This window comes from Populus nigra, chromosome 14, assembly GCF_951802175.1.
Source record: "Populus nigra chromosome 14, ddPopNigr1.1, whole genome shotgun sequence".
Taxonomy (NCBI): Eukaryota; Viridiplantae; Streptophyta; class Magnoliopsida; order Malpighiales; family Salicaceae; genus Populus; species Populus nigra.
Genome location: NC_084865.1, coordinates 13,318,894 through 13,345,163, shown reverse-complemented (window position 1 = coordinate 13,345,163; position 26,270 = coordinate 13,318,894). Strand labels below are relative to the sequence as shown.

At 33.3% G+C, this 26,270-nt stretch overlaps 4 protein-coding genes across 5 annotated transcripts; 3 read left to right on the top strand and 1 right to left on the bottom strand.

Annotated features, from left to right (window-relative positions):
* The first annotated feature begins 3,897 nt into the window (after positions 1 to 3,897).
* Positions 3,898 to 5,349, top strand: LOC133672419 (protein RADIALIS-like 3). The gene is made up of 2 exons (XM_062092826.1): positions 3,898 to 4,378; positions 5,133 to 5,349. Exon 1 carries the CDS (start codon positions 4,120 to 4,122, stop codon positions 4,354 to 4,356), a length of 237 nt encoding a protein of 78 aa, XP_061948810.1. The 5' UTR covers positions 3,898 to 4,119; the 3' UTR covers positions 4,357 to 4,378; positions 5,133 to 5,349.
* A 1,807-nt stretch (positions 5,350 to 7,156) lies between these two features.
* Positions 7,157 to 11,913, top strand: LOC133673444 (uncharacterized). Its single transcript, XM_062094251.1, has 8 exons — positions 7,157 to 7,666; positions 7,856 to 7,951; positions 8,223 to 8,333; positions 8,680 to 8,989; positions 9,290 to 9,380; positions 9,895 to 10,237; positions 10,763 to 10,911; positions 11,276 to 11,913. The coding sequence occupies exons 1-8, from the start codon at positions 7,382 to 7,384 to the stop codon at positions 11,790 to 11,792; spliced, it is 1,902 nt and encodes a 633-aa protein (XP_061950235.1). The 5' UTR covers positions 7,157 to 7,381; the 3' UTR covers positions 11,793 to 11,913.
* Positions 11,914 to 12,460: 547 nt separating this feature from the next.
* LOC133672710 (late embryogenesis abundant protein D-29) lies at positions 12,461 to 15,636 on the top strand. Its single transcript, XM_062093208.1, has 3 exons — positions 12,461 to 13,056; positions 14,306 to 14,415; positions 14,512 to 15,636. The coding sequence occupies exons 1-3, from the start codon at positions 12,815 to 12,817 to the stop codon at positions 15,405 to 15,407; spliced, it is 1,248 nt and encodes a 415-aa protein (XP_061949192.1). The 5' UTR covers positions 12,461 to 12,814; the 3' UTR covers positions 15,408 to 15,636.
* Positions 15,637 to 16,938: 1,302 nt separating this feature from the next.
* On the bottom strand, positions 16,939 to 19,525 carry LOC133672711 (zinc-finger homeodomain protein 6-like). Of its 2 annotated transcripts, none has more exons than XM_062093210.1 (2): positions 18,644 to 19,525; positions 16,939 to 18,420 (listed from the first exon to the last, which is right to left on the bottom strand). In XM_062093210.1, exon 2 carries the CDS (start codon positions 18,109 to 18,111, stop codon positions 17,116 to 17,118), a length of 996 nt encoding a protein of 331 aa, XP_061949194.1. In that variant the 5' UTR covers positions 18,112 to 18,420; positions 18,644 to 19,525; the 3' UTR covers positions 16,939 to 17,115. The 2 variants fall into 2 exon arrangements, with proteins under 2 accessions (XP_061949194.1, XP_061949195.1); XM_062093211.1 differs by having other exon boundaries at positions 16,939 to 18,415.
* Positions 19,526 to 26,270: the final 6,745 nt, after the last annotated feature.

Here is a 26,270-nt window from a genome sequence, read left to right as displayed (position 1 = left end):
ATTTTCCAATCCATGTAGGTTGAGATTCTTATGATTTTTGACCCATAAACAAGAGAGATACTATGGCATAAGCAATCAGATATTCCATAAATGTTCTGCGTGGCTATGTAGACGTCTTGCCTTCACAAAACCTTTATCAACACCTTACTACCACCCTTCCAAATGTGAGGTGCAAATCTGGGATTAAAACATATTCCACAGGACTGGAAAAAAAATGAAAGAAAACAGAGAAAGAAAGAATCTGTGGGATTTACTTTCATGGTGGTCGATTTGAGGTGATAAGGATTCCAAATATCAGAGAAGATAACGTCCTATAAGGACCACTATACATGATAGAGATTCCCTTCACATTGTCAAAGGTCTCTCTCATCTAATGATTTGCCTCCACTGCTCCACCCTCTCTTTTTTCAGTCCAGAAACTAAACAAGCCATTCAACAATCACCATAGCTAATTTCAAGTTTCTTTTCCTTTTCAATCTCTCCTATATCTAACCATAGTTGGCCTATATGAATTCTTTGCTCAATGCAATTTTATCAGAATAAAAAGATAGCTGCAATAGAATTATTGGCAAGCTTACACAAAAAACAGAAAACGAAACCTGCTGGGCATTCGAAATTTTCTTCACAGAAGTGCCTGAAAGGCATGGAATTAATTAAGCGCCAAGTGTGTACCTTTTCAATGCCTTTAAAACGACATGAAGAATTTATCCCTCATAGATATTAGCTTAATGCTGGACTTTAAAAAACATACTGCATAATATTACATCAAGCCATCAACTGAAATGATACACCATGCTTTAAGATATCATAGCAAAACAAAGCATGGGGAAGCGGCTAAAAATCTAATTTCCGTGCTCTATAGTCCATAAAGAAATTTCTAGATTCTAGCAGTGAAACAAGACAGGGCAGTTCCACTTGCAAAAGGTTAGTCCATGGAAAGCAACTTGCTTGGTAGGCAAATGAGGTTCGTCAGTATCCGCTAGATCGATATTATCTCAAGCTGAGCATATACCTCGCGTAACAACGAGTTATTTTTTACTTTCCACTTCCAAGCAAGAAATTCATTTAATTTTGGCTAGAATAAAAGGCAAGTGGAAGCGTCGAGTCATAAAATTTGTACTGTAGTAAGAAAAAACATGAACCGAGCATGATGAGAATGATCAGAAAGAAGATCTTCTTAGATTTTGAAGTGGACCAGTGAGATGAACATTGACAAAGAAACGACCTTGAATGGTTTACATGCCAACCTATCAATACCTCACCTAACAGCTTGATTACGAAGAAGGTTAGCAGCCGCAAGAGGGAGTAGTAGTACTGGGCACCAGTGTCCTGAGATGAAGTTACAAAAGAGGAGCAAACAGACAGGCAATAATTAGATGACAATGAAATCGAACTTTACCCTGTCTGTTACCATAGATCCAACATTGGAATGAAGATAAACAATCAAAACACTTTTTTACAACTCTTGACCTCCACTCAAATATTTTGTTTTCCTGACAAAAGTAGAAGTCCATGCTATTAACAACGAGTGGAGACATTAGATCCGCGTCACTTATTGTATAGAACCCAGCGTTTTCAACAGATAAAGGTTACAGATTGCAGGATTCTTTCATCTCAAGTGCCTCTTCTATGATGATTATTAATCCATAATATATATCATTTCTATTTGGACTATTTCTGTACAATTTCCAAATACAAACGAAGTTGATGTCCAAATCGACATTAAGAAAGAAAAGGGAATCCCTCCACTATTCTCAATTTTTGAACAATGGAGAAGAGAATATTAATCATATAACATTTAAACACAGACAAAATTCATGTCAAGATCGACATTAAAATTGAAAAGAGAATACCGCCCCACCCTACCCGTCCGACTTTTCCCAGAGGAAACTGGGAGAAATGAAAATGGGGAGTAACTCAAGAGGGTGTCTTCCTATTCCTCAAGTCAGAATAATTTTTGTGATTTCTCAATCTACTAGCAGACATACACAAGCATAGCTCTGAGGGCTTGTGATATTGAAAATATTCATTTGTATGGAGGTTTTGTTGCAACAAATGCTGATATTGTTGTCTGAGAATCAAGTTAAAAAAGGAGAGGCCTTTTGCCTTCAAGATGAGACAGTCAATCCTATGTTTATTGTAACTACAATCATCACGTCCCCATGGAAGTCTTAATTTATTTTTCTTGTAGTATCAATTGCTTACATGTATCACTATTTTATTTATATATAATATATTTAATTTTATTAAATAAAAATATTATTTATTTTTAATATTTATTTATATTTAATTTATAAATTTAATAATTGATAAATAAATCTAAAGTTAAACTAAATTCCATAGAACAAAAAATATTTTACAAAAAAAATTATAAAGATATTATAATTATAAAAATTTTATTACATCAAAGTATTGCTCCTAAATATTTTTAGTTAATGCTCTTTTAATACTAGATATTTATTAAAGCCATAAAGACTGATACATATTATGTATTTTCCTTTATAAAAGAAAGTAATTGTTCTCGTAAACTGTGGTATAAGAGATATCTAAAACTAATATGTAGGTATTTGTCATAAGACATATACATTACTGAACTGAGCCGCAAAAAAATTTCATATGAAGATATCACCTGTGTTTATAGAAAGACTCATGTGATGGTCGAGTAAGTGATCCTTAGACTTAAAATTATTAAGTTAGAGATTAAACTAGAATAATTAATTAAGTGTGACTTGATTGAAAATAATTTTAGAAATTAAGCACTAGAATGTATTTAATTCAGGGATTATAATTCTAGTCTTAGAATAATCAAGTAGAGATTTGATTTATTAAATTTATAAAATTATCCTTAAATAATATATGGATATTATTTCAGGGACAAATAAATATTTTATTATTTATAGAGTTTTTAGGATTCTCTATAGATATAAAGTTATGCCTTTTATTTTAAAGAGGTTATTTATTAAATAGAAAAATCATATATGTCACATTATAAAAAGTCAACACTCTAAGCATAATAATTTCTCTTTTTTAAATAGAAATTTATGAGATTTTTTACTGGTTGTTCATATGAATTACTATTAGAGATCAAATAATTGGATGACTTGTGGTTTGCAACAACTCAGTCTTTAAAAAATTATTAAAAATAAAAAAGATTAAATCTTTAAATAATAAATCTCTAAACATTTCTAGATTTATTTAACAATATCTTAGAAACTCTTGAATATTTGCGTGTATGGATTTCAAGAACCTCACACGAAGGGCAATAAACACTAGTTGCTAAAAGACTGCAGCACTGAACTCTGCCGATTTTGCAACCAAACAAGCTGCAGCACTGAGCACTAGTCAATCCTATGTTCTTTTCAACAAGCCAGCTAGAAATACTAATAGTAGCAGCGAGCAAAGACTGCGGAAAAAATCATTCACAGGAATAGGGATTTAATTGATAAGCAATTAAAATTGGAAAGAACTATCTATTCTACTGCTTTATGTCAGAAACTCCAGACCAAGTTGCTCAAGCTTCCATTTGACGAATGACACTAAGAAAGTATTGTTTTTCTCTTGAATTGCTACAACTATCAGCGGAACAAAAGAGGAGTGCGATCATAACATTGTAAGAAGACAACAAGTTGTAAAATCGCTGCAGCTAATTCCATTACAGGGTACATCTGATCGTATCGTCCGCCGACCAGTAACTAGAAAAGGAAAATCCCACTTGCCAATGATAAAAATCAAGAAAATTGTTCGGCTAAGAAAATAAAGAGCCTGTCCTTTGATACTGATTCTTCCCTTTCACTCTCTACTCCATCTTGTGGCTCGTAAGTGGACGAGTCACGCTATATTCTGCTCTTTTGGAAGATATATTCTCCCACTGTCTTACCCCACTACTCTCCCCTGCTTATAAGGAGCTCCCTCAGTGATGCCTTCACCATACCATCCCTTTACTTCTAAGTCATCTTCCTCCCCACTTAACAGACCATCTTTTCCCTTTTCTCTCTTTTGTGGAGTTCAAGCATGTCAGGGTTCTGAACTAGTTCCTCGCTTTTTTCCCAGTCAATCCTCCAAAACCTGTCAACACCCTTTACCTCCAGTAGTTTCAGGACTGCGCACAATTTTTCACTGATGTCTTCCAATTCTCTCACCTCTTGGACACCTAAGCAAAACAAACTATTCGAAAAGGCCCTGGCTTTATATGACAAGGACACCCCTGACCGCTGGCATAATGTTGCCAAAGCTGTGGGTGGGAAATCTGCAGAGGAAGTGAAGAGGCACTATGAGATTCTCATCAAGGATGTCAGGGAAATCGAGTCTGGCAGAGTTCCATTCCCTAATTACAGGTCAAGTGGAAATGGCAACTAAGGCATTGGTAACCAAGCACGAGGTAATGCTCTCATCACAGCTTGTATTCCTTGTTTCAAGCATCATTGTAATGTTGCTCTTAAGATTAATGTCATATACAAGTATTAAAGCATCATTTAAGCCAGGATACAGGCAACGTAGATTTCTGATCTTTCAGGACAAATTCCATGGGAATGGTCAATCAAATTCTGCACCGTCATTCGCCTAACCATCAAAGTAAATTCTTGGCATTATGGGACCTCGGAATAATCCAAGAAAGTGAGGATGAATAATCCAAGAAAGTGAGGATGGAAAACTCATAAAGTGTCAGATTTATGTGGTCCATCAACTTTTCCAGCTGATCATTAGGCCAACATCCAGTTCACCTAACTGCTTACCATATATACAATTGAAAAGGCTATGCCTGACCACCATCTGTTCAACTTCTTATTCTGTCTCCAAGCCAAAGATAGCCCACTCGAGATCCAATCCTACATAACATGCAGTCCTAAGCTTTCTGGTTCAAACAATTCCATTCGAGATCTAAGATTTTGGCCTTTCATTTTTTATTTTCATCAAGGATTCTCTTGCCAAGCAAAACCAGTCGTTTATTCAGATCTTTCAATTCTTTATTATGCATCACATTGTCGTTATTCATGTTCAGTGGTTTTCCAACCTGCCTGGAACTTCTAACTGCTTCATTACCTGAACTATCATTATATATAACCAAACCCATGACTTGGATTTTGAGCTTTCTGTGGTCTAAGATTTCTCACCCCCTACGGTCTTCCTTGCAGGTTCAAAAGGTACCAAAAGCTACAGCAAATTACAAGATGCAGCTTAGAAACTAGTTTTAAGTTGTTGAATACACTACTTGTCCACCACTACTATTTGCAAAACAAAGTGTTGGAAAAGACACATTGTCCACCAAGTTAATATTTTCCTGTTATTAGTTTATCCTATATGTTGTAACCCTCCTTTGTAGAATTAAATCAGTGTAATGAGTTTCCTATATGAGCAAAGTTCATCAGAAAAGTGCAGGAAAGAGCAGAGAACCCCCGTTATGCAGGAAATATGAAGAAACCCTCCAAGAATTACCATTTACCTCGTGCTATCGAAACTTTATCTAAAAAATCCAAAGAAATGGACCCCTAAAACATACAAAAGCATGGATTTAGCTAAAGAAATCCAATCATTAATGGCTTCAAATCAAACTGTCACAGCTTATAAATATAATGGACGAACAACAATAATATTGACAACCAAGCACCAGGACATGGTAACAGGCCAAGTGCCCTACCCTCTTCAGAAGTCCAGCTTAGACTCTGAATACCAATGACTTCATTGCAATCCTTTCTCTTTACTGGATGATTGATTCTCTAAACAAGCATTGCAGAAGCAAATACTAAATAATAAAATTCAATTCAAAATAAGATTGCATCGTCGAAACAGGAGCGAAACAGGATTGCATAAACAGTGCAGTCCCCTCCTCAAGTTAATTGCTAATTCATAACACTGTTGTATAATAACGCAATTGGACATCATAAGATTGCATCGTCGAACACAGTGAGTTCAACAGAAGTACATGAAAAACTGGAAATCAAGAAGGAAAGAAAAGTAACGAAATTAAGAAGACTGAAGAAAATTGAACACCCATTAACGTGATCTTTCGTCCTGGTTCGTGGAGTAACAGGAACATTTTGAAAGTTTTGAACTTTTTTCATTTTTTTGTTAATTTAAAATTTTGAACTCTGAAGAATTCCTATTCTTAAAAAAAAAAACAGGGTTTTGTCCCCCAATTCGATTGGCATATTGTCAGGATTAAATCTGTAAACCATCCCCAATCCCAATATTATTATCGTGCTATAATAAATTAATTACTCCAAAGTTTTGTTACCGTGCTATAATACATTTTGTAAAACTAATTAATTACTCGAAAAATATGCAATTTATAAGCCAGGCTTGTAATTGTTTTTCAAAATATTTTTTATACTGAAATATATCAAAATAATATTTTTTTTTTATTTTTAAAAAATTATTTTTAAGATCAGCACATCAAAACAACTCAAAATATATATAAAAATTAATTTTAATAAAAAAATAAATAAATATTTTAAAAATATCAATTGACCCATGTTTCCAAGAAACTCATATATAATGTCCAATAGCAATTCAATAAGTATTACCCCTAAAAATAATATTATTCAATTCCCAACATTACCAAATGTTAATGGCTTGGTGTCATAACAAAATTATTTTGTTAGAATTTAACTAATTATACATAACTGAGATAATAATAAATGATCAAATATAAATTTGACAAAAAAATATTTTATCATTCGATAAATTTTAAATGAATTGATAGAATATTTTAGGAAATATAATAAAGTATAAACTTATTATTTTATCATTATATAAACTTATTCGGGAAGAAAAAGCAAATTTTTTTAACTTATCTTGTTTAGTATAACTTTTACATTTTTTTTAACTAAATTTGTTATAAAGTTAAGTCAAAATTTCTATTAAAGTTATAATTTTTAAGTTTTAATTTATGAATTCTAACTTATATTACATTTTAAAAAATATACATTTTTTGAGTTATTTTAATCAAATATACTTATAATATGAATTATTTTAACATATTTCTCTTACAAGTTTTTTATAAAAAATAAATTTTAAATTATGACTCAAAATCAAAAGTTATTTTTGACAAGTAATCCTAAACATACCATTATATATATATATATATATATATATATATATATATATATATATATATATATATATATAATGGTAAAATTGTAATCTTAATTCATTTTCTGATTTTAAAACAAGATACGACCCTCCCTTTCATCGTTTTGGCACCGCAATCACTAGATTCCTCTCCACGCAGGCATTCCTCCTTAAACCCTCCTCCTTTCCCTAGCAGCAAATAACCAGACGTGTTCCTTTAAACCCTAGCTAACCCTAAAACCCCTAAAGAACCCACATGAACTCTCATCCAATCCATCAAATCAATCCCTAATTCAACTTCTCCCTTTTACTCATGTCCGCTTCCAGATTATCTGTCGCGGCTGTCGCGGCGGCGGCGGCGGCAGTCTCGACATTTCAAAGCCGTGCGTATGCCGACTCCTCATTTCGCTTCAATCCTTTCTCATCCTCTCCTTCACAGAAACAGCAACAGCAGCAAGAAGAGGATCAAACTGCGAACCCGAAATCCGATGCAAAACCCGAACCTGAAGAAACGAAAGGGGCGGGTTTTGACCCGGAGGCTTTAGAGAGAGGAGCTAAAGCTCTTCGTGAAATCAATAGCTCTCCACACGCTAAACAGGTTTTGATTTTTATCCAATTTCAATTTCAAATTTTTATTCATTGTTTTTAAATTTGGGGAGTTGAAATGATTTTGTTTTTAGTTTAGAGTTAATTAATTTGTTAAATTGAAATTTAGAAACCTTAGACTGTTTTTTTAGTGATTTTTGAATTGCTGAGGTGGGTTTTTATGATGTTTGTGCTTTTTTAGGTGTTTGATGTTATGAGGAAGCAAGAGCAGTCACGATTGGCGGAAGTGGCAGCGGAGAAATCTCATTATGAAGTAATTCAAGCTCAAATTGATATTGTAAGTGATAAATTATCTTGCACGCATGTGTTTTCGATGTTTGCTGTACTTATTGGGTTCCTTTTTAATGTGTCTGTGTTGCAATTTATGTGGTGATGGATTGATGTGTTAAAGGGGATTATGTTTTTTGTCTCTTGGTTTTTGCTTAGATCTAAATACGTCTCTGGTGTTAATTGTTAGCAAGGGTTATTGTTTTGTTACCAAAAGGGTATGGTATAATGTGGAAATTTGTTGCCAGTTTGGCTTATGCTGTGAGTTTATGTATTGGCAGGACAGGCAGCGAAAATTGCACGAAGAACAAAGAAATCTGATTCAGCAGCAAGCACAGGCGAAGGCACAAATGTTGCGTTACGAGGATGAATTGGCGAGAAAAAGAATGCAGGTTGGGATAGCCTCTCATTCTTAGTTCAAAGAAAGTTTTGGGATTTCATTTAAAAGTTTCTTGCATTTTCAGTTGATATATGAAAAAAATCCTTGCCTGGGAAGTTAATGTCACCGAATTGCTGCGGATCTGACTTGTATGTTCTTGTTTGGGAAAAATCAGTCAAGGACACAAGCAAGTTTAGATAGTGTAGCTCACTCGTTTAAATTTCTTTTATATTTTCTTGAACTAACTGAAATTAACTATTTACTTAAATTCATTTGTTTCGGTCAGTTTGAAATAGTTAGCTAACTTATTACTTCCAAAGCAAGGTACATTTACTATTTGCTTGTTGTCATGTTTGCAGACAGATCATGAAGCTCAGAAGCGACATAATGTTGAATTGGTTAAGATGCAAGAGGAGTCTTCCATACGAAAAGAACAAGCAAGACGGACTACCGAGGAGCAGATCCAGGCTCAACAACGTCAGACTGAGAAAGAGAGAGCCGAAATAGAACGGGAAACAATACGAGTTAAAGCCATGGCTGAGGCTGAAGGTCGGGCCCATGAGGCGAAATTGACGGAGGAACATAACAGACGAATGCTAGTTGAACGGATAAATGGCGAAAGAGAAAAATGGCTTGCTGCAATTAATACAACCTTCAGTCACATTGAAGGTAAACTGCTGGTTAGCATGTTTCTCAACTCATGGTTGTCTCAGTTATAGGGCTGATCTGATGAAAATAAGTACATACACTGGATGAAAAATGGTTGGTCACGTGTGGAGTTAGATACTTGTTCAAAAGTTTACAAAACCACAGATGAATCACAGGGTTTTCCTTAAAACAGCTGAAATGGATGTTATATTGTGATATTGCTCTTGCCTCTTGCTTTAGTTTAATGCATTCTTGTAACTTAAAAATCTTGGCATGTTTGTTGGATGGTATTTAATTTTTGGATATAAATTGCTTCTACAGGTGGTTTCAGGACTTTATTAACTGATCGAAATAAGTTGATTATGACTGTTGGAGGAGCTACTGCATTGGCTGCAGGAATTTACACAACTAGGTTTCTATAATGCCTTTTTCTCTGCATCTGCTCTGTTTTCATTCACTTAGTAAGAATATACTCTTGGAAGTTTTTTGCTGTGTTTCTTCTTAAAAAGGCATGATGCTTTGGACTGTGTCCGGAGCTAAGAGCTTCATTTGACACAAGAGTGCTATTTGGGTTTCTTTGGAGGATGCTAATTAAACTCAAGGCATGTTGGAAAGTAGATAGGAATAGGATATATAAAATGATCACAGGAATATCACTTCCTACCACCACACGATCACTCTCCTCTCCAAGTTCATCTCAACATCACCCTCACCACTACCACCCTGCAACATGCCATGATGCTAATCATTTTCCACTTTGTTGCAGGCACTTCTTGAAATGTGTCTCTAAAGCTGAATTTATTTATTGGGGTCTTCTATACATTGATTACTGACATAATTCTGTTAAGGACATGGCTGAATTGATAGGTCAATTCTGTCAGATACTCCATCTAACAATGCCCTGGTTGTCTGTATTGTTTCTACAGAGAAGGTTCTAGAGTTATATGGGGTTATATCAACAGGATATTGGGGCAACCCTCTCTGATCCGAGAATCATCCATGTCTAGATTGCCTTTTTCTAGGGTAATATCTCAAGCGAAAAATAAAGCTATGAAATACAGTACAGCAGCCGGGACAGCATCTCCTTTGGAAAGTAAGAATGGTTTCAGAAACATTATCCTCCATCCATCATTGCATAGGAGAATAGAGCACCTTGCAAGAGCTACGGCAAACACCAAAACTCACCAGGCACCCTTTCGCAATATGATGTTTTATGGACCTCCTGGCACTGGTAAAACTATGGTTGCAAGGGAGATAGCTAGAAAATCGGTATGGCTTTAACTCATTGCTTTCTTCCATTTGCTTTTATAACCACAATTAGCTATTTACTTTTTATAAGTGATCTGTTGGTTTCTGGTCCCCGATTGGTGGATGTGTAATCTCCGGGATACTTTAAATTGTTGAGGAACCATTTTTGTGTAGAAACCATATAATTCATACTAATATGTGTTCAGATGCTGAATTGAGTGATTTCTTCATCCAGTTAACAGATTGAAACTGGAGAAAGGATATAAAGAACATTCTGAAATATGCATATTGTGAATAGGATGCTTGGCTCAAATCTACTTGATCATTGGACTTTTTAGATACAAAAAAAACCATAAGACATGCTTTGCTAGGATCTTATCCCTCATGGCACTAGTTTCAGGTTTATATTTTCAGGGAGCAGGTCTCTAGGCTTTGAAGCACCTCTGTTTCCTTTTCTGTTCATCGTTTCGTTATTGTTTTTTTTTTTGGCAAACTTCTGTTTCCAAATTTTCTTGTCACTCTTTAATCTCTGATCTTCTTGCACAGGGTTTGGATTATGCCATGATGACAGGAGGAGATGTTGCACCTCTGGGTGCAGAAGCTGTTACTAAAATCCATGAGATATTTGATTGGGCTAAGAAGTCAAAGAAAGGCTTACTGCTTTTCATTGATGAGGCAGATGCTTTCCTAAGCGAGTAAGTTAACCTCATCTTGGTGCATTAAGTTCTAGGTATATTTGCATATTGCAGGTTCTTTATTGAAATAAAGTGATACTCTTGTTTATAGATGGTGTGTAATCTTGCATGTAGAGATAATGTGATGCATGATAAAGGTTTCGTGGCACTCTGAGTTTGACTTGCACTTGCAATCATTTCACCCTTTTGAAACAAATATCAAAATAATATTTGGTTTTCTAAAGCATGTTGAATTTGCTGAAATAGTTCGGAACAATGCTATTTCTTCTTGTGGGATGCAGAATTTAGATTTTTGCTTTGCCTTTTTGGTTTCAAGTTAATTTTTGGTAATCAGGCTGATAGTGCTATTATTGATCTAACTCAGGCGTAACAGTACACATATGAGTGAAGCTCAGCGAAGTGCTCTAAATGCATTGCTCTTCCGAACTGGGGATCAATCAAGGGACATAGTTCTTGTCCTTGCCACAAACAGGCCAGGTGATCTTGATAGTGCTGTTACTGACCGTATCGACGAAGTGATTGAGTTCCCGCTACCTGGAGAGGAGGAGCGTTTTGAACTGCTCAACCTGTATTTGAGGAACTACCTTTCTAATGAAGGGGACAGTGGGTCCAGTAAGGGATCTTTGTTCAAGAAGAAGACACAAAAAATAACCATAAAAGATATCTCTGAAGATGTGATCCGAGAGGCTGCTAAGAAAACAGAAGGGTTCTCTGGTCGTGAGATAGCGAAACTCATGGCTGGTGTCCAAGCAGCTGTCTATGGACGCCCTGATTGTGATTGTGTATTGGATTCACAGCTATTTAGGGAGATTGTAGATTACAAGGTTGCGGAGCATCACCAGCGGCTAAAACTGGCAGCAGAAGGTGACCACCCAGTTTAGCTGGGGAATACGTTCTTCAGAATTTATTTACCTTATTTATCCCAAATATTTAATGGGAATTTTGTTCCTCTAAATCTTTTAATACCCCAGATATTATTTATATCATTTCCCTTGGTCGATACATCAGAATTCTTTCAGAATCTTTTACTGTCTTATTATTTATACTAGTGATTGTTTGCCAAGTAGAAAAACCAAGTCTGAAATGGTTTAAATTGTCCAATTCATCTCAAATTAACCTTACCTTGATAATGGTGTTGATTTTTGAGGAGGTGAGAATCACACATTTGAAAGATGTTGGATACTCGAGCAACTGATACTCCCTCGAATGGCTGACTCTCAAGTCTCGTCACACATAGAAAGATGTTTCAGGCTCTTCCTGTTACGATGATAGGTGGCTGAAGATTTAGAGAAAAGAAGAACTACAACATAAATAAGAAAGAATGATGGAAGATTACCATCACAAATATTGCACGGTCGAAAGTACAACAAATAGAAGCCAAAGGTTGATAATTACACGTGGAGCAAACTCAAAAAACAGCCAATGTCCCAGCTTTTTTTAGACCGTTCGTTGTCCCCATGCTCCGGGCAGCGAGGACCAGGGATCCCCTTTTACTTTTTTGAAGGAGCAAGACTCACTCGTAGAAAAATTCAGTTTGGAGCTTACCACAAAAATTGCATGCAAAAAGGCAAATAAAAAATAGATAAAAGAATAAAAAACCAGGTTGCATAAACGGTGGCCAACTGTAACCTGTCTTAAAGAACACATGGCATCATAGCAGGAAGAATTGTCCCCTACTCACGACACGCACTCCCTTTGCTGCCACGTTTCGACACCAACAGTTTCTCCGTAACTACCATCTTACTTTAATTAGACCTCCATAATTCACATAAAGAATGACCAACAGCACAGTTACATTGTACGATCTTGAATTTTTTGCTTGAATTCCAACTTGGGTTTTGGTAGTTTGTGACATACAAAAGTTTAAAAACACTTCTGTTGTGGAAGAAAAAGAGAAGGAGATATGGAGAAGAGAGTTGCGGTGATTATCATGGTGATGGTGCTATGGATGGAGGTGTCTTTGTGCTGGAGTACTAGTTATACTACTGAGGATTTGGTGGGGAATACGAAGGAAAGCGTGAATTTGGCAGCGGAAGATGCAAGGATCAAGGCTGAAGAGATGAAGCATGGCGCGGCAGAAACCATGCAAGACGCCGAGGAGAAAGCAAAGGCTTGGACTGATTGGGCGTCTCAAGAGGTCACCGAGTAATCAATCTAATTTTCCATTCATTTCTTCCTCAATCTCTTTATCTAACAATTTTAGCAACTCTTGTAAATGCTTTTGTTTTTGTTTTTGTTTTTTCAATGACATTAATTTATTTGTTTTAGATCTAGTATTAATTATTGAAAGTTGATGTCATTTTTCATGTTGATTGAAATGTAAATAAGGAATTCTATGCTAATTTTCAATGAGATACAAATGGCAATGGAATAGAGAGTTGTTGTGTATATTTGAACTCTTTAAATTAAATTTAATTTAGAAATTTTTTAATAAAATTTTATATTTGGAAACATGAAAATATAGAGAATAAGGAATTGAATTTCAAACATAATTTAATTCTTTAATCCACAATTTCAAAAAATAAAATTTAATGTTAAAACTAACTCTTTTAAAATACTCATTTATCTATCTAGATTTTTAAATAAAGTAAGATACGGTGATGATGTGATGAAGGTAATATAAAAAATAAAATAAATAAATTTATTAATTAAATTTAATTATACAAAATGGATTACAAATAACCTATTATTAAAATTTTATTAAAATAATTTAAAAGGTGATTTCTTGTATTGTATTGAAATTTAGATAAATGAGTGTAATTTTTGACAATTATTGTTTGGGTAATGCTAGGGCTACAAATTTTTTTACAAAGTGAAATGTAATTATTATATTTAATGAGACAATTATAATTATGATGTTGAGTGATTAATAAAATTATCTAGTAACAAAATTTAGTAAAAAAATCAAGTACCTCTATCATTATTCTTTGTATTTTTGTAGTCATTAATTTCTCATGGATTATGGTATCTATCTTCATTTTCCATCTAAAACTATAAACAGTTATAGGCATGATAAATTAATGTAAATATTGAACAAATACAATGATTCTATATATGTCAACAATTCAATTAACAAAAATTATTGATTTAATTTCATAGTTTCATGACCAATATCTACTCATATCTCAATTGTAAGAATAAAGAAAGAGAGAAAATTAATTAAAAAGAAAAAAAAGGTTCACTAAAAAAGGTTTCAAGTTAATGAAAATTTGCCTACTCTTGGCAAGCATGTTTGGCTAAATATTTATTATAGCTCATGGTCCACTCCTTTTTTATTCCTCTTGTGCTTGGCAGCCCCAGTAGAGGATCAAAGAACATGGCTTGTTTGAATGTTATAGAATCATTAATTATACTTTGTTAATTTTCCACACTAATGTTCTAATGGTATTAACAGTGGATTTGGATTCAATCAAGAAAATGCAAGAGAGGGAGCTCAAAATATAATGGATAGAGCTGGAGATGCTGCCTCAAAGACCACAGATACTATGAATTCTGTTACATCTGGTAACTATTGCTCTTGTATGCCAATCCAAAACTTGGCTAATCTTCAAACAAGAATTTGTTTGCCCCTTGCTGATTCCCCTTCGATCTTTTTTTCAGAAACTTCAAGGTATGCCTCTCAAAAGGCTGGTGAGGCAGCAGACATGACCTATGGGAAGGCGGGTGACATGAGGGACTTTGCTTCAGAGAAAGCCGATCAAGCCAAGCAAATGGCGTCCAATATTAAAGCTAGTGATGCCAGGGAAACATTGGCAGGAGCAATGGAATATGGAGGGGGTAAAATTGAGGGTGCCTATGATGAAGCTAATCAGAAGTGGAACATTGTTAAAGACAAGGTTTCAGATGGAGCAAACAATATGGAGGACACGATTGGTGGAGCTTTAGGATATGGAAAAGATAAAGCAGCAAATGCCTATGGTGATGCTAGCCAGAAAATGAACACAGTCACAGATGAGGCTTATGATGCTAAAGAAAGAGTGGGGGAATCAGTGGATTACGGAAAAAATAGAGCTGCTGATGCCTTTAACGAGGCTTCAAATATTGCATCAGATTGGGCTAGTGATGCCAATGAGGCCGTTTCAGGAGCAATGAGATATGGAAGAGACCGAGCTGCGGATACTTATGATGAAGTTAAGAAGTATGCGAAAGCGGACTCAAATATGGCTTCAAACAAGACAGGTGATGTGAAGGACACAATCTCGGAAGCAATGTGGTACGGACACGAGAAAGTAACCGATGCCTATGATGTAGCTAAAGAGGAGATCTACAGAACTTCAAATATAGCCTCAGAGAAGGCTAGCAAGGCCAAGGAAGTGGCGGCAGGAGCAATGGGGTTTGGAGGAGATGGTGAGAGAGATGCTTTTGATGAAACTAAGAACAAGATGGAGGAGGCATATGTGTCAGCCAAAGACACAATGACTGATCAGGCCAAGGCCAACTATGAAGCTGCCAAGGAGACGCTGTCAAAGGCAACTGGTGATCTTGGAGATATATAAGATGAGAAAGGAGACTGCTGATCTTTGAGAGGACTTCACCAGTTTCGGCACAGTATCTTCGTCTGTGAGTCATAGCTCTTTAATTAGTTTCTTTTTCTTTTTTCTCATAACATGTACGAGATAGCATCCAATAAATTTTATGTAGTACGTTCATTTTTTTCTTTTTCTTATTAGGCCTCTTTACAATCTAAAATTCTAAATAAAACACCAGCTTGTGTTTAATTTCTCATTCTCTTTGCGAGATCAGTACTTGGTTTGTAAATGATGTGTGTAATGCATTGGATAATAGGACTCCAGACTGTCAAAATTTAGAAGTAGAATGGAAACACGAACAAGAGTAGGAATATGGGGAAAATATTGTTTACAATGGGGAGCACAAACTGTCTACTTTCACCTCATGATCCCTGCAATTTACCTTCCATTCTTGGAGGCTAATTCCCTAGAATTCACGTCCTGTTAGGAATCCTTCCTTTCATTGGAGGCTAATTTCGCAGTCTCATTCCTTCTTCTTTTTCCGAATTTCAATGCCATTCATTACTTTCTCTTGGATCATGGGAGATCGTGTCTTGTGTTTTCGTACTTCATGCTTGGCACTACTTGTGAATACATGAGAACTTATTCAAACATCATATGGATTTCTCCCATGGGCACACCATTTAATTTGAACCCAACCCTAAACATTCTTATAACTCCTGGCTTTCTTCTTTTTGCTGAGCAAGAACTCCTTTGAAGAGGTGTAACTCCTCCTTGATTTACATGGAACCGTGACGCCGACTCCATATGCATGGATTTATTCCAACTTCGTTTGCTTTTTTTCTCTCATTAGGTCATTTCTTCTAGAGCACTCCATTAATAAGGGATGTCTTCTTCAATTTTTTTGGATAATCATCGGAAGGAAATTAGGATGTCTTCTTCAATTCATCAATGTATGCGGTACTGTATATATTGTTTGATGAGTCTCAATCCATGATATAAACGCATTAAAGACAAAATCAATACACAGACACGAATATCAAGCAAAAATAAATGTGGGGTGTGAAAATGGCATATGAGAATTAATTTTTTTTTTTTAAAAAGACACCAAAGCCTTGGGGAGTAGAATGGCCAGCTAGTCACTTCATTTTCGTGCGCCATAAAATCATTGGTATCCCGTTTGCTCCGGCTTTCGAATGTACCTTATCATTTTGTAGGAAGGTTCAAAGAATCTAATTTTGGGGGGCCATATGGAATAGTGGTAAGCACATAGTAACAATTTTAAGCACCCGAAGAAAGAAAAAGAAAAAGGGAAAGAGGAGACATACATGGAAGTATGAAGCATGCATTCCATGTTCATGACGAAGCCCAAATTAAAGATGTTCCATCTTGTTTTTTTCCCTTTCCCCTTTAGCCAGTGATGAAAAGAAGAACTTCAAATATGTTGTTGCACTTTAAGAATTATGATAGGGTTTGCTTACCGTTTATGTTTTTCGAAGTATTTGCGACCAGTACTGATCATTAGATTGTCTAAGATTGAGAAGAATACAAGTTGATCGATGTTAACAAGCAGGAGTATTACTTGAAACTTGAGAAAAAATAGTAGTGAGTGCTAAGCTATCTTCTCCTCTCTTTTTGGTTATTCACACTTATCTAATTATTGTCTAGCTAGATTTACCTTCATCTCCTAATTGATAACAATAGTAGTATTGATTTTCAAGGGTTTTGATTTCTCTTACACTTGCTTCTTCTTCATGGCTTGTTTATTGTTATGCATCCAAACCTTGAAAACTTTTCTCTTTACACCCACTTGAGAGCAAAACTGCTGCACCTCTTGCTCATCTTGCTTTTGGATCCTCCATCCCAACTTCTCAGCAAATTCCGTCATCTTGTCCTTCTGATCTTGGCTGAACTTTGTCCTGAACCTCTTCCTCGACATCGATGGCTGCACTGATGCTTGCCCTTGCAAATTTGATTGATACATATTGAGATCCTCACTTGATGATTCCGCAGCAGCCCCGCCTCCATCGCCGCGGCCGAAGCTCATTATCATCGGCGCAATTGGACTGGTGTAAGCACTCAATGTGCCATGATGGTATCTGTGATGCTGATGAGGAAAAGGTTGTCGTGGAGCACATGAAGTAACAAGGTGTTGAGGCGGTAGTATATTTCTTTGGCCATTGTTGATTTTGTAGAGGGTACTATTGGCTACACATTGCGGCTCTCCATCAATCTCTCTTCTGTGGAAGTTCCTGTGACATTCACAAGCTGCGCATTTGAAGGATTCTAGGGTACCCTCCTCACCGCCGGGCATGAATTCTCCACATCCGTCCAAAACATGTCTTCCCATGCTCGCCGCATGATTCTTCAAACATTCTCTATATCTTGTTGATGCCGAAGATGCTGGTGTTGGTGGTGGTGATCTTGAAAGTGATCTACTTGAAGTTTGTGCTGTGTTTATTGCACCTGTAGTTGCAATTGGGGTTGTAGCTTGAACTGGATCTGGTGTTAGGTCAAGATCTCTTGTGGGTTTCTGAGCTTCTTGTTGTTGTTGTTGTTGATAAAGAGATTGGTGCCCAAGGGCATGAGGTAGTACTGTAGCAGCATGATGATGATCTCTTCTTGCAGGAGCAGAATTAGGGACTTTCGAGGAGGAATCTCTATTATCTGGTGGATTGTAGTTCAAGGACCTTGGCATCACTATTCCCTTATCTTGGCCTCTTAGTTCCATTCCATGTAACTTAATTGCTTTCTAAACTCTTGATTTAAATCTGGATCTCAAACTGCCTTGCCTTAACATATGTATCTTCTTGAAGCACAGATAATTAGCTTCCAGCTGATCTCTCTCCAAACCATGGATCTTCCTGTGATCCTTTTCAACCCTAATTCAGCTAGCCCATCTAATCCGACGAAATAAACTTGATAAAAGAGCTAATCACCAGGGAACACTGCAGTAAGATTATCACTCCTCTCTTCTTCTGATTTTGACGTTGATAGGTGCAAAACTCACCAACCCATTTCACTAATTTCAGCTCCTGTTCTTAAAGACGTAAGGAAGGGATTGAGCAGTAGATATACTGATGATTAGATGACTTAGAGAAGAGATTAATACAAGCACAAGAAAACAAAGTAGAGAGATTTTGAAACTCAAACAGGACATTATATATATATATATATATATATATATATATATATAAAGACAAAACCACGAGATCACCGTCTATCTAGTACAGTACCACGGGCCCATACAAACCAGGACATACCTTGATCAATTAGAAACTGTAAACTCGAAGTAAGGAAGCTGTAACTGCACCACCAGAAGTTCACACTATATGTAAGAGAGAGTGATAGATGTAGAGATATAAAAAAGATGTTAAGATTTTAAATTTTTATGCGAAAAGAGAAACAAAGGTGCCTAGGAGAGTTGTGTTTCCTAACACCCTATCCAAACCCATGAAACCCATCGATCCAAGGAACAGGTTAGGTTGGTTCGTGGGTTTTGTACTAAAAAAACAGTTATGACAATTAGGGACTGAAAACAGAGAGAGAGAGAGAGAGAGAGACAGTGGGACTCTTGCTAAACAACCGACAAGGTCATGTTAGTTCTCTCTCACAGCCTGCACACTGGTCCATCTCCTAATTATTGCCTCTCCCCACTCTTTTGTTTTCTTAATTTCTTGTTTATCTTCTGTTCTTCTCTCTCACTCTCTCTCTCTCTCTCTGCACCCCCATTATATTCTCTGCAAAACCCTAAACCACCCCAAATGACCATTTGTATGTGGAGAGCAGCAATAAAGAGAGGAGAAAAAAGGTGCTGTCTTGACTTGACATTTGCTTTGCCTTGCCTGGAATCTTCCTGCAAGACCAGGGAAAAAAAAGGGGTTTCGGGTTTTGTGGGTAGCAGATTAAGTAAAACCTGATTAAAAAAGATCTTAAAGAAGGTTTTAACCTATGATAATCAACGAGGGAGAAGAACAAAGAGCTATAACTTCTTTTTTTCTTTTTTCTTTTTTGTTGTTGAAGAGAATTAAAGTGCGTGTGTGTGAGAATGCTGGTCCACAACCTTCTTCTTTAACATGTGTCAGATTCTCTCTCTTGTTGTTTCGCCTGGTATTTCTGCCATTTCTGCAACCTCCACTCACTCTTCCTTTTCCTAATCGATGACTTTGCATTTATCTCATATCTTTTTTCACATTTGCAATAAATGCTCGTAGTCGGTGAAATATATATATATATATATATATATATATATATATATATATAGACTTTAAAAATAAATTGTTTTATAGCAAAAAAATCTTCATTTAGTTTTTTGTTTTAACAAAAACATGTCTGTAGTTTGGCTTTTTTTAATAAAAATAAAAATAAATAAAACAAATATTTGTAAAGACTTTCAATGATTTAAATTGAAAAGAAAATCTCGTTTTAATCAGAAATATCTTTCTTTGCTCATGTACTTTTTATTAAATATTTTTTATTAGTAGCATATTTTATAAAATAAAAACATATCAAAATAAAAAAGCATTTCTTAATAAAAAAAAAAACCTCGCAACTGTATGAAAACGTTTTTTAAAAAATAATTAATTTGATAGAATTATAAAAAAATAAAATAGATATTTTATTCTTATCAAATATGCATGGAAAATATTTTAAAAAAATTGTAAATTAGATTCATATATAAATATTTGTAAAGTAAATGTTAATGATGGTAAAACTCTAAATTTATTTAAAAACTATAGCATAATTAAATATATTTAAATATTATTGAAATCTTATTGAGCCAATTTTATACTCCAAAACATTCTTTAATCAGTTTGAAAAATCTAAAATTAAATTAAATAATAATTTTTTAAAAATTTCAATCTATTTTTTTTATATAGTTAAATATGAAACCATTTTCATTAAATCTTTTTTAAAAGTGGACACGTTAAATTAGTTTTTCTATGACTAGAATATATATAGCGGACTCAAAATTCTCTCCCTTCTTTTTCTGGAGAATTCTTCACTCATCTCTCAATCCCCAATGAACGTGAGAAAATGAAGTGTTCTATACAGACATAAATCTTGAAAAGTTCAGGAATCAAGATATATTTTTCAGCACTAAAAACCGCACGCTGTTTATCAACAGTGCCGTCCAAAATGAAATAAGAGATGTTTTATTTTATAGTTAATTTAAATCTTCTAATATGCTACTGTTATTGCCAGCATCTTCTTCTGCTCTCTCTCTCTCTCTCTCTCCCCCCACACGCATTGCTGGGTCACCTGAGCCAATACAAATGAAGAGCCTCAGCACTTCAATATTTTAGGTTACTGTATCCTTTGACTCTTTCCTCTTTTCTTCTTGAGGTGTTATTCTGTTCTCCCATGGCCTCTTACCTTATGATTTGCTTGCTATCTACAGCTAAGTTCAGTTCCTCCACAACTGGAGATGGAAGTCTGAATTACGTTGACCGGACCCTTGGAGCAATGATTTCCACAGCCTCGAAATGTTACCATTAAGATCTTAGGTCACAGATTTAACTGTCCTGGAAGTCAAGGACGTACCAAATGTCAGGCAGTAGCTGAAACATTTAAAACCACCCAAATTGAATTATTGCACTCAGACATTCTTGATAGTGTTGCAGGTTTTAATCATGAATTTTGAAATATTTATGCACCGACAGAGGGAGAGAAAACAAAATAAAGACAAGCCAACAAAAGGAAACCCCAGTATTGTAAAATCACTCCAGAGGATAGGAGAATTATGCTGGTTTTTTTTTTGTTAAATTTATTTAATTTAAAATAATATTTTTTTAAAAAATTATTTTTAATAATATAGAATCATAAAAAAAAAATCCTGAAACAAAAACAAATTTTCAAAAGCACTGTTTAATGAAAACCAGGCATATTGTTTTTAGATCAAAACTACGTATAACATTTAAATTTTATTTATTTTTTTACTAGAATGTCTTAAATATTCAAGTCTAAGGAGGAAAGAGCCCAAGTTTTGTCGGACCTTCGACAAAGTCTGAGTCCATTTTTCAGCAAGATTAAGAATAAAAAAAACTCTATGGCAGTATTACGAAGAAAGATTTTTAAAGTTGTAAGCAAACGAGAAATTAATTTATGTTTATTAAAAAGTTAAGAATTGAATTTCAAATAAAATCTAATATTTAAAAATAGTATAAAAATAAATTAAAGGTCAATTCCTTTTATTTACAATTCTAAAGATAAAAGATTTAATATTAAAACTAATATTTTTAAAATATCTATTTAGCTCCTTCTTGTTAAAAGACTTTTGAATAAATAAAATGAACGTCACAAGGGTAATATAGAACAAAAAAAAATAAAATTTATCTTTTTTAAATATGTAAATTCAAATTATTTATTAATTAAATTCAAATTAAATACTATAATTAAATTCAATTCCTTCCATTTTTTTTAAAAAAAAACACTTGCAATATTAGTAATTCATCATTATATTATTCTTTAAGCATACTTTAATGTGAAAACTACCAGAAAATTGCTAAACGCCCACAGAATATAATCTGTTTACGTTTAAGCTACAATGAATGCCCAATGGTTGGATAGAAGACAACGTGAGCTCCTTAATCTTTATAAATTAATTAGTGCTTTGTTTATATTATCTGGCCAGCAATTTAATGGTTGGACAGCTTATCTTGTGAGTGTTTGGAGGAACAATTCCCGAGTAATTAATTATTAAATTATAGGAGTTAAAAGATCAATGATTAATCAAGCTAATTGAAGAACTTGTCTTCTCTTCAATTTAATTATGCACTCACGTATACTTGGCCGTGTTTCGAAGTTGGCAAAATCCCAGCCAAGTGTTTTTTATTTTTATTTTTTATATTAACATATTAAAATTATCAAAACAATATTAATTGAATATCTTTTTCATTCCAAACAATGTGCTGACAAGCCAGGAATTTTGTGCTAATTAAGCTGTCATATTGTGCAATTCATGGACTTCTCTTTTGTAATGGGTAAATTCTGCAATATTGCCTTCCAATAACAAGGAATTACACTTGTAAGATAAGATCATTTTACAGGGTTAAAAGGTTTGCTTCTTCTTTTTTTCTTTAATTTTGTGAGCTTTAATTTTAAATTTATAATTCAAATCCGAGAAATTCATTCATAAAATTGTTTGAGGATGACATTTAATATCATAAGATAATATATATATATATATATATATTTTACATTACATCCTTTGCAATCTGTAACCATATCAGTGGATAAACAGCAGAATTCAGCAAGAAAAAAACACTGAATTCTGCAGGAAGCTATTGTAGTGTATGATTTGACAATGCATGAGATATGCAAATTTTTCGATTTTTGCATCCCATCCTTTGCAATTTAATTGGCCACCTAACTAGGCCAATGTGTTATATATATATATATATATATATATATATATTTGGGACCAATACATTACTGAAAGTGCAAAAGCGTCACAAAAGTTTTCTTGTTATTATATTATTGAAAAGTTCAGGAGACCTATTGCATATGAAAGATGTTCTGTCACCATAAAGTCTATTTCCAAGATATTATTAGATTTTACTCTTTTGTGGAACTACGCTATGTTGCGGGAAGGTAAAGATTTTTTTCATCTGAAAAAATATGCAGGTTTCAGGTATTGTTATTAAATTTAAAAATTCAGTTATTTTAAATTTTATTTTTCATCAAATAGTTTTTCTATTGAAAAAAATATATTTTATAATTGTTAAAGTAGAGTATTAAAAAAATATCAATATAATATATGTATATATTTTATGTGCGATTGAAAACTACAAAATAATAGATGTGATAATAAAATCATATTTAAAATACATTTAAAAAGATTGTTTTTGAAAATTTTCAATATAAAAATAAGGGTCTTATTTGGTTCACTTGGTCTTTTATGTTCATTTCTTATAATATTTTTAAGGTAAACCAAAAAGGTTCTTGTTTTCTATTTTTTAAAAATAAAAAAAACTACTAAACCCATTTTCTTGATTTTCCATATAAACTTTATTTAAAATAAATAAGAAATTCAAAGATAGAAACCAGAAAACTAACTTTTTTGAAAGAAAACACAACCTTAGTGGTTTCTAGCACATATATACTTGCATTATTCAAATTATTAAAATTACGTTGAGCATTCTTTTAACAAATACTTATTTTAAAGTCTTTAAAGGAACTATTAAGAGAACAGTTACTAAAGTAAATACAATTCTACGAAAATATAAATAAGGTACATTGTTAAAACACCATATGTTTCGAATTCAATTTATGAAAAAAATAATATAAATTTTGTCAAAATAAAATGCTAATATTTTTTTAGCTGGCAACAGCAAAAGAATATACGAATCGATTCAATTTAAAAGTTTAAATAGTTAAGTAAGATTTTAATATATGATTTATATTATTTTTCAACACATCTTCTCAAGTAAAAGCTTTTTAGACTTGAAACTTACACATGCTCACAGTACATCATGCTTAATTTTTATTAAATAAATAGGGATAATGAGATTTGAACTTGTGACTGCTTGGTCATCAAGACTATGATATCGTGTCAATAAACTAATTCAATCCAAAAACTTAAACTATCAAGTAAGATCTCAAGATATAATTTATATTATTCTCTAATATATACATCTTAATTATTATAACCTATATGAAAGAATAACAATGTATTAACAAAAAAGATTATATTCTAAAGTGAATAAATTACTTTCTCACATGAAGATTATCCTGGACTAATTTGTACGTATCAAACTAGGTCCTACAGTACTTATATTCTACAGTCTAGCCATCAATATTAGTGGTTAAAAAAAGTCAAATTTACTATAGTTTAAAAGTGAATAAATCAATTGTATGACAATTAGTACTAGAAGAAATACCATTTCAATTTTCAAAGGATTTTATTTTTCTAACCATCTGGAATCTGTACACTGTACTCTCTCTCTATGTTGAATGGTTACAAGACTGTGTTCTTTTTTAGTAATCAATTAGTTTTTATAAAAACTATTTCAATATTATTTTTTAATATTCTCATCAATTTAAAACCTTTTAAATTTTAAATTTATATTATTTTATACTTAATTTTTATTAAATAAATAGAGAAAGTTAGATTTAAACTTATGACTGTTTAGTCATCAAAACTCTGATACCATACAATAAACCAATTCAATTCAACAACTTAAATTATTAAATAAAATTTCAAAATATAATTTATATTATTCACTAATACATATATCTCAATTATTATAACCAACTTATATGAAATAATAACAATGTATCAATAGAAACGATAATATTCTAAAGTGAATAAATTGTTTTATCACATGAAGATTATCTTGGGCTAGCTTGTACGTATCAAACTAGACCTTTATACTTAGTTTGTGAAACAGTGCTTATATTCTACAGTAGTGGCTATACACAAAGAATCAAATTTAAAACTATATAAAAAACATATTTCCTGATTTTTATCTAGTTTACCAACTCCACCATCTACTGTAATTTAAAAGTGAATAAATCTATCAATTGGTTTGACAATTAGTACCAGAAGAAATTCCATTTCAATTTTCAAAGGATTTAATTTTTCTAATCATCTGGAATCTGTACACTGTACCTTTTCTATATATGTTGAATGATTATTAAGACTGTATTTTTTAGTAATTAATTAGTTTTTATAAAAACTATTTCAATGTATTTGATTTTGAAAGAATAGCAAGTGATTATCTATTCATAAAGAGAGATGAGAGGTTGGCAAATCAAATTTCATGCACATTTTATATGCCAACCATAATTAGAGATTTGAAAATAACCAAACATATAACGAATCCCATTAAAATTGAATCCCTCCAACTTAACAATGAAGACGTCCAATATATATATATATATATATATACACAGAGACAGAGACAGAGAGGGAGAGAGAGAGAGGGAGACACACACGCGCGCCCCTAGCTATGGCTATCCTGGAAATTGCAAGACAGAGGACAGAGAGAGGATGGACTTTTCCTCACAAGAGTCAAGACAGGCAAATCTAACTGGGGATTTATGGGCTCCTTCAAGTCACATCACAAACTGCACGCTTGTGGAATGCATGTGTCCATTGCAGCACTGCTGGAATCCAACAAAAAGCTTCTGCAATGCCCCTCCAAAATTTCGTGGAATTCCATGTCCGTTTTGGATTATACATGAGTTTATTGTCTGCCAGCACCAATAATAATTTTTTAAAAAAATCTCAGATCCGGCGACTATATTAAACCCAAGCCACTTGGAACGATCATTTCCAGGCCTAAATATTTTGAGTTTCACAGTCATTCCATACCAAAATCTATTAGGTTTATGGTTAATGATATATCCAAGACTCTTGGATATGTAACAATTATCAAGGTTCTTGAACCTGGAATGCATACCAGAACTAAAACACTATAATATCAATTAGAGTAGCACAATTAGGGTCTAACAGCTTATTTTATGTGACTAAAAATAACTTATTTGTAAAAAATTTAAATATTAAAGGATGTAATGTTCTTACAATCTTTAAAATATTTTAAACGGCTTCAATCCTAATACCATAATTTGGTTATAACATCAAGTTGTGTTGTTTTCTTGATTTTGTTAATTATAATAGTTTATAAATTATTTTTATTAATTATAGATTTATAAGAAAAAAGGCATGATTGCTATAGCATGTTTGTTATTGTATTTCAAAAAACAATTTGAAAAAAAATATTTTTTTCTTTGCTTTAAATTATTTTTTATATATTTTTAAATTATTTTAATATATTAATATTAAAAATAAATTTAAAAAAAAATATCATTTTAATATATTTTTAAATAAAAAATACTTTTGAAAAAAAATATATATCTATAACAAATATAAAATAGAATTTCTAT